The sequence below is a fragment of the Octodon degus genome, unplaced genomic scaffold, assembly GCF_000260255.1.
Source record: "Octodon degus isolate 3935 unplaced genomic scaffold, OctDeg1.0 scaffold00016, whole genome shotgun sequence".
Lineage (NCBI taxonomy): Eukaryota > Metazoa > Chordata > Mammalia > Rodentia > Octodontidae > Octodon > Octodon degus.
In genome coordinates this window covers 6,319,762-6,328,629 of record NW_004524592.1, presented here as the reverse complement: position 1 = coordinate 6,328,629, position 8,868 = coordinate 6,319,762, and the positions used below count along the sequence as shown (strand labels likewise).

The window sequence follows — 8,868 nt, the reverse complement described above, 5'->3', positions numbered from 1 at the left end:
TGGGGCTCGCACTGTTAACAGTACCACCTGTTGGTTATGTAACCCCCAATGAGGCACACAGCCCTGCTTTGCCTCATTTTGCTCACCAAATGGAGACATGAGTAGTCTCCATACCCTGGAGCTATTCTGAAGGCTATTAAAACAGTGGAATGATGGGAGGGCACTTACAATGAGGTCTGCATATAAATTAGTGTGTGTACACTTACATACATTCTGTCATTCAAGTAGCATAGCTATGAACAGGAACTCTATTTTGATCTTACTCCTGTCGTATAATACCAAATGATTGTGAAAATACATATTGCTGATTCTCATTGCCTTGGGAGAAAATTCATTCAATACATTTTATTATTAAATTACTGGATTTCTTTTCTTTTTTATGTATTCAGTATAGGGTCTACAGGGTCCCACTACACAGACAGGGCTCATAGTGATCCTCCTGTTTTCAGTCTTCCAAGTGCTTGAATTATAGGTATGCGCCACTACTCCCAGTCTCAGTTGCCACCTCAGGGCGCCCTGGGGGCAGAGCCAGCACAGCACAATGGGATGGAACTAGTTTCCTGCATCTGCCTAAGCAGGTGCTTTAGTCCACTGAGCTATCTGGCCAGTCCTTGGATTCCTTTTCTTAACAATAACGCATAGTAGTTATTTGTTAACTCTCAATGCCTAAAGAATCAATTAATCACAACACCCTTTTCCTACTTAAGTAGTAGGAGAAAAACCAGAAGATTTATGGCAATGTTTGTCTCACTGACAGTAAGAGACAGCTTTGGGTTCTTAAAAATTTTTCCACTTTTCTTTCCTAGGGTCACAGAGCATTTCACTTCTCTATTGTCAAATGGAAAAGGTAAGATGCACGGATAGGGTTTGTATTATAACACAATGATAACCCATAGGTTTAAGTAGGCATCAGTGGAAATGATATTTGGATTCCAATACAATCCCAAATTAACCTCTTCCTATTTCTATACAAAGCATTTTTATGCATGAATTTCTTATCCTATTCCAAATCTTACTTATTTGATCCAGCACTAATAGATGGTACTACTGTTGGGAAATGAAATATAATGAACAGGATGGTAAAGTCCAGCTGGGTAGGGAGGTATTCCTATAATTCCAGCACTTCAGAGCCTGATGGAGGAGAATCATGAGTTCAAGGCTGGCCTGAACCATGCAGTGTCACTTTTCAAACTAAACAACAAAATGGTAAAGTTCTAATTGTAATAATCATTTCTCCAAGTATATATAACATGTAGAGATGCTCTAGCAGAAATTTTAGAAAGTGTTATCACTAGTGTGAGTTTTTGCAGAAAAGACAGGAGATGGGAAAAATTACCAAACTCCACAATGTTTTGGTTTTAAGTACATGTATACCATTAAACACAAAAGGTGCCTCAACTTCTGACTAGAACTCTCATTTTCAAGATCAAACATGCAATATAGGCAAATCTACATGCAGCATTAATAAAAGATAGGAACCTGGGCAGCCTGACAGTCATGAAGTACAAGGGAAGACATGTGACTGTAGGGCCTAACTCAGATGGTGACAGAAGCAAATTAAAGGCTTCAGACTCTGACAACAGCAAATGCAAATTTCAGAGTGAGCAGGAAGGGAGAAAGACATTAATCAAGCTGAGAAAACATCAATGCTTCACAATATTAATTCTAGAATTAGTTGCAGGTCTCCCTAGAAGTATGATTAGTTCCAGAAATATGATTTGGCATTCCTATAATACTGTTTTTTAAAGAAGGCTTTATGAAAAACTATTAAGTCTTGAAACGAAGAAAAAGAGTAAGATACCATGAAACAAAATGAGTCTCCCTGGAGACAAACAACAGATAAAATACTGTTTAGCAAATTTCAAAATATTTTCTTACTGATAAATTTATTCTTACAAAAACCCACTCCCCAGGGCTGGGGAGATATCTCAGAGGTCTAAGTGCCTGCCTGACAGGGGCAAAGGCCCAGGTTTGATCCTTAGTACTGCATGCCGTGCCAGCCCCGGAACCCTGGGAACGGTGGCATATGCCTGTAATCCCAGAGATGAGGCTGGGGAGGCTGAGACAGGAGGATCACTAAGAGTCTGAGCTGCATAGCGAGACCATGCACCAAATAAATAAATAAATAAATAAATAAATAAATAAATAATTAAAAAAATTCACTCCCCTCCAAGTGGACAAAAGTTTGATATCTTTTGGCAAATGGAAAAAAATAAATAAATAAATAAACAAACAAATAAAACATTAAAAAAATTCACTCCCCTCCAAGTGGACAAAAGTTTGATATCTTTTGGCAAATGGAAAATTAAGGTTCACTGTCTAAATGGTTTGTGCAAAACATAGGAATAAAAATCACTTTTCTGCGACAAGGAGTTAAAACAGAGATTGCTAGGATTTACCTAAAAATCTACATTGCTTTAATGAGACCAGAACATCAGGTAACACTTACTATCCTTTTTTTCTTGTCAAAAGTGACCACGTGACTATGTTCCAGCCAATGCAAAATAGGCAGAATTGAAATACTAAGTACAACTTCTAAGAAGCCATTTTCAAGGACTGGGGATACATTCTTCTTTGCCTCTTGTCCCTTCTAGCAGCCTGAAAAAGCTGAATAAGGGTTGGCTCTTTTGCAGCCAACCTGACTGAGAGGTACAGCTAGTAGTTGAGAAGTGGAGGGTGGAAAGAAAGCAGACATTCTACCATCCTGAAGCTGCCACACCAGCCCTGGACGGCATTTCTCTGGCCTTCTTTCACATGAGAGAGAGGTACACTTCATTTGTCTTTCTTTCCTGGCTGGGTATAGATAATCCTATCTGGACCAGCATTAGCTATCAGATCATCTTTCTATTGGAATGAAATTTAATAGGAAAATGACAGTCATTTAAAGTGCTACTTATAATCATACAGTTTCTCATACAAACTATATAACAATGGAATAACTTGCAAAAGCTTTCAATGTACCCCAATAACAAATATTCATTAAATAGCAATATTGAAGAAGAATGTTTTAAAGGTTTTGTACAATAAGTTAATGTTCTCCAATGTAATACAATTTTAGACAAATTAGCAACAGAAGCAAACAATAAAGTAACACTTTTAAAATATGGTCCTAAATTTGTTGCTGAACAAAGTTAAAGAAATATAATACTTATTTTCTCAAGAACTATCAGTTTTAGAAAGATAACATGGGGCATACACAAAGTAATACACAAACATACACATCCTTACATAAATATTACTTTGACACAAAACACCAAATATTTTTTATTGTATTTTTAAAGAATGAACTTTTCTGGTAATATTGCAGCTATGAACAGACACAAGTTATTCAACTACAATATAACCAAAGAAGGTTTTAACATGATTTTTCAATGCTAAAATCAGATCTAGTTTCTTAGGCAACTCAGAACTCTGTTATTTGGATTGTCTGAACACTAGCATGAGGCAGAAGTTTATTTATCAAAACACTGGTGAAGACAGTCTATACATACGGAGGTAATAGCTTTTTAACAAGTGTTTGATTAGCAGACATTAGGCATCTTGCCTCAAGTCATTAGCCAACTTATCCAGGAGATTTTATGCTGTATGCTAAAATCACCAGCAACTGAAGACATTCTAAAATGCTTAGCAAGCCAGTCTGCTCCAGACACTTGCCTGACACGCTGCTCTCGGGGCCAGCAGTGAGTGCCAGTGATGCTTATGGACAAAAGATCTTGGCACGCAAGATGATGATGCTAGAAATTCCAGATTTTAAACAATTTGCATTTTACTCTACAGTAAAATTTCTTTCTAAAAAGAGCTCAATTTTTAGTTTTTCAACTAAGCTTAACAGTTAGAGAAGTCTGGTTGATAGCTTTCCTAACACTGTCAATTAACTCAAACTTGAAATCAACCTCTACACCTTTTTCTCCTTAAGTAAGTTGCCTTATAATAATATAAGCACATCTAAATGGGTGAGAGAGGATTAAGTCATTCTTTTGGCAGCCAATCCTGGAATTGAGTTTAGCCATTTATTTTATACATTCTTTATCTCTACTTTTTTTCTGTTTTTTAACTAGAAGTAATAAAATCACAGAAAATCTCATACTCTGGTTTGGGCCTCATGTGTTTCTACAATGTGGCCATCCAGAGGAAAGCTAGAGGCAAATGCATATTGCAGTTGTCTAATTTTCAATTTGGAGGATTCTGAAGGAAAAAAAAAAAACAAACAGTACTGCTCTCTAATAGGATTAATTTACCACTGATGTTAGACCTGCAAAACAACTGTAACTTCCTTCTTAAAGTTTAAATATTTAGCTTTTATTCCTACATTAACAATTACAGAATCAAGCTTCTAAATCTACAAAAATATTAAAATTACATTGGCACAGGGGTAGCTGAAAATTATCTAGTCTATTCTTTTTTTTTTATTTTGCGGAACTGGAGATTGAACTCAGGCCCTTGCACTTGCCAGGCAAGTACTTGTTCTACTGAGCTACCTCCCCGGCTCCTATATCTAGTCTATTCTGATAAATACTGACCTTAAGACTCCCAGGAAGGGCCAGCCAAATAGCTCAGTGGATTAAAGCACCTGCAAGCAGGCGCAGGGGCTGGGGGTTCTGTCCTTGGGCCTGCTGTGCTGGCCCTGCCCCTGGGGCTCACTGAAACAGCAACTGAGGCTTGGCGTGGTGGTATGGGCCTGTAATCCCAGCTCTTGAGAGGCTGTAAACAGGCGGGTCTCTATGAGTCCAATCTAGTAGTGAGGCCCTTAACACCATGTAGACCCTTCTGTAAAATACAAAAAAAAGAGACTCCCAGGAATTTTAATTCTACTAATTTCATCTGCCTCTCCTATCCTCTTAAGGAAAAACAAAATCACTTGTTACTAAAAAGCACTGCTAAGAAACTGCTACAGGAAACGTCTTTCATGAAGAAGCTGTCTTGCTACATTTTCAGTTACAACATCTGCACGGAGACCACCAATACTTATAAAACACAACATCTACATTTTCAGTTACAACATTTTCAGTTACAACATCTGCACGGAGACCACCAATGCTTATAAAACACAATATAGGGTGCTGGGGAGGTAGCTCAGTGGAATAAGTGCTTTCTTGGAAAGCACAAGGCCCTCAGTTTGATCCCTGGTACCACCAAAAACCAAACCAAAACAAAACAACATCAAAAACACAGTATAAAATTTCTGGGTCTGGTGCAGGACCTACAGAATCCAAATCTGTGCTCTGAGGCCAGTACACAAAATACCATGCCTTAAAATCTAGATCCACCAAAGTTATTCCTCTTTGTGTATTCATCAAAGTAAATGGGAAACAGTAAATTTCTAGTCTCCTTACCTTTTTCTGTCCCTCTATACTAGGTAAACTAATTGTAGTTTTTCAACTTTCCTCAACTTTCCTTCTGTGGTTTTTTTCTCACAATTTCTTCCCAAAGTTCTTCCAAGGTCTTACATTGGTAATATTGAGATTGGTGAGATAGCGAACACATACCAACTAGTAATGACCATATTTAAAAAAAAAAAAAACAAAAAAAAAAAACACCTCAATTCTTGGTTTTTGGGATTAGTTAACAGACTGATGCTTTACCTTTACTCCTGTACAGACCTCTGACATAGGGCAACTGCTCAAAAAAAGGGCGCTTCTAGACAAGTGCTGTTTCCTGAGGATGCTCATCCTCACAGGTTTCAGGGCACAAGCTGGAGAGCTCCGCCTAACTCTCCCCACTGAAATTCCACCTCTACGTTAACCAGGTAATACTGAAAACCAGTTTTTCTCCTCCCAAGCACAGCAGCCACCCAGGTATGAATGCTGGCAGTGCAGGCCCCATGCCCTAAATTCAGGGCACGGCATTGTTCCAGGAGGTGGCGCCACACTGAGTGGGGAGGGCAGCAGCCCCTGGAGGGCATGACTCACTTGCAGATGCAGCAAGCATCTGGCGTGGGGCCCTCAGGCAGAGGCAAGGCCCTGGCTCTCCCACACAAGGCTCATGCCTGCTCACAGGCCGCTCCATACCTGCCCAGCCCGTGTAAGCAGTGCCATCGCGAGGGTCTGCTGACTTCAGGCCTCTCTCCATCTGCTGAAGGAGCTCTCGAATCTTATGGGTCAAGCGCTGTGAGAACTCAGGAGTCAGCTGTAGAGATGAAGGGAAAGCAATTATCAAGAAATACAGCTGCCCACTTCCTGCACTCCAGGTTACCAGAACTAGGAGAGTACAGCATTTGATTTTCAACTAAGTCATGTTTTTCTATCTGGGCGGAGAGTCAATTAATAATAGCGGATTAACAAAATGAAAAAGCACTGTTTTTCTACTCAAAGCAAGATATATTAAAATAACTTAAATGTTTTATACAAAATTTTTCAACTAATTAGGATCACCCATTATTCAAACCTATATTTGTCTTATAATCAAAAAGTCATTTTATTAAATTAACTACAAATCAAAAGATGTGTGCTGCTTTGAAGCCACTGGCATCCAGCAGCAAAAATGTTTTATCTTTGAAACATTTTGGTTTTATTTTTAAAAAAACACAAATGGTTTTGTTCTTGTTTTGAGAAAAGGTCTCACTATATAACTCAGGCTGGCCTTAGACTCTGTATGTAGCCCAGGCTGGGCTTGAACTTGTGATCATCCTGCCTCAGCCTCCGGGGTACTGGAATTATGGGCATATGCCACTATGCCCAGTTTATATGCAATTTTTTAAAATCGAAGAGGTAGCATTAGGATAAGCATCATGGACCACCAGAACCACAAGCAGAGTACAAAGAATGTTAAAGGCCGGTGAAAAGGAGGGATCCTACACTGAACTATGTAGCCCAGGCTGGCTTCAAGGTTGCAGTCATCCTGCCTCAATCTCGAGGCCAAGAGCTGGGACTCCAGGTGTGCAATGCTGTCTGGCCCGCAAATCAAACTCTCAACTATCTCTGGTTTATTCTGAAGCACCACTATGAGTCCTCACTGTACACCCTGAAGAAACCCCTTTCTTTGACAGCTGCACTCCTATTATTTAACACTTTCTGCCAAAAGGTTAAGATGTGAAAATGCTTAGTAAGATAAAATATACTATAATATACTGGCCTATAAATCTCAGCGAGAGTGTAGACACGACACCACGCCACTTCTACCAACACCGAGAATTTGCTACCTTGCGTGGCACTACTTTCAGAGGTCAAGAATTATGAGATTTGCCCCAGCCTGACTCAGGAAAGTTACTCTACAGGTCACATACTCCATTTAATAAAGGTGACCTCTCTGAAAGTACTGTTTGGCTGCTGTCCAAATTATTCAAACTAGTAATAATGTGAAGAGTTTCTAAAAGCCCCTTTTTCTTCACAGATGCCATAAAACACCGCGATTCCTTACTGAAATGTTCATGTTAAGAAAATTAACTAGGGTAGATCTCTAGGGTCTGAACTTCTGTGTTTGACATTAAGTAATTTCAGAACCCAAATGCTAGCTTTTCTACAGGATCTGTTCAAAAAACTATGTGAGACAGTAAATGACATTGTTATTTTTGGGTAAGAAGTTACTGTTATCAATGTCTCCCCCCCTCCTTTGAAACAAATTAAATCTGTAAAAAATTATATATACTCAGCCTATATAGTGTACTCCATTTTCCTGGAGCCTCCCATCCGGAGGGCATACCCTTCATCCGGTGTTTTCCTTGCTAAGCCAGCACAAACAGCTTGTCTCCTCCAACACCACACATGCTTTGGCCTCCGCATCTACAGAGTTAGGCCGCAATCAGGCCCAAAAGGCCTGAGGGATGCACCTAAGCTTAAGATAAGTGTAAAGATCTTTGGACAGCTCTGTATTGGTCTTTAAATAATCAGACTGACTTTAAATCCATAGACACTTTGTTCGCCTTCGACCTGTGCTCCATCTCTTCCATCCCCTCCCATCTATATTACTGATCCAAGTTAATCAGTAAGATCAACGTTTTCAGCGTTGAACCAATGCAGCAACATCAAGTGAGCTCCAAGGCACAGAAGCTCTAAGACCACGATAGCATATATGCAACGCTTTTTGTATTCTGCTAAGTTTCGAACAAATAAATTGGTAAGAAAAAAAAAAAAAAAAACAAAACTGTGTGCGTGCATTCAGGGTTTCTCAAAACGTGGCATGCTTTAAAGTGTTGTATTCCCTGGGAACAGTTCACCCTGAGGAAACCGTACTGGCGCTGGCGGCACACACCCAGACCGGTCTTACGCAAGGGCTTTGCAACTTGCTAACTGGGTTTGTCTTAACTTTTCCAGTTTTGACGATGTCCCGCAAAGGGAAGCAATGGGAGCCAGGATTTGAAGCCCGCCTCTAGCACTTCCCTTAGCAGCATCAGTTGGAAGATCGCTTTTCCGCATCCCCATTACCGCCCAGGCCCGCGTGCACCTCCGAGGAATAACACGCACACGTGGGGACCGTTGGGGTTTCTGCCTCTCCTTGGGAAGCAAACCAGAGCAGATAAAAATGCCAGCGACCTAGTAAATTCTAGTAGCCCAAATCTCTGTAATTCATAGTCTCAATCATTCAGGGTATTTCTTCATCTCACATCCGACCTTGTATTTACTCGAATGTGTACGTTTGAAATTCACGTCCTATACTTTTTCTTTCTCCAAGCGCACGTTTCTTAACGGGGCCTTCGCTCCCCGAGCTCGGCGGAGGGGCGGCCGGGGCGGCGGCCCCCAGACTCACCCTCCCCGCTGAGTCAAAGTAGCCTTCGGCCAGAGATTTGTTATAGTCGGCGTAGGGGTTCGGGAAGGCCCTTTGAGCCATGACGCCGGAAGCCAGCCTGCAGGACGCGGAGAGAGAGCGCTCGGTGGAGGCGGCGCCCGCAGCCGCCCCGCGCCCCGCAACGTCCGCCCGCCCGCCCGCCCGCCC

The 8,868-nt window shown here is 40.8% G+C and overlaps 1 protein-coding gene across 1 annotated transcript in view; it reads right to left on the bottom strand.

Moving 5' to 3' along the window:
- Window positions 1-8,856, bottom strand: part of Lancl1 (LanC like 1) — a 38,930-nt gene extending 30,074 nt beyond the window's left edge. Inside the window, exons 1-2 of the mRNA XM_004626609.2 lie at window positions 8,683-8,856; window positions 6,009-6,126 (exon numbers count right to left, since the gene is read on the bottom strand). Coding sequence (XP_004626666.1) covers window positions 6,009-6,126; window positions 8,683-8,763 — 199 coding nt within the window. The 5' untranslated portion in view covers window positions 8,764-8,856. The remainder of the gene's footprint in view (window positions 1-6,008; window positions 6,127-8,682) is intronic.
- Between the last annotated feature and the right edge of the window lie 12 nt (window positions 8,857-8,868).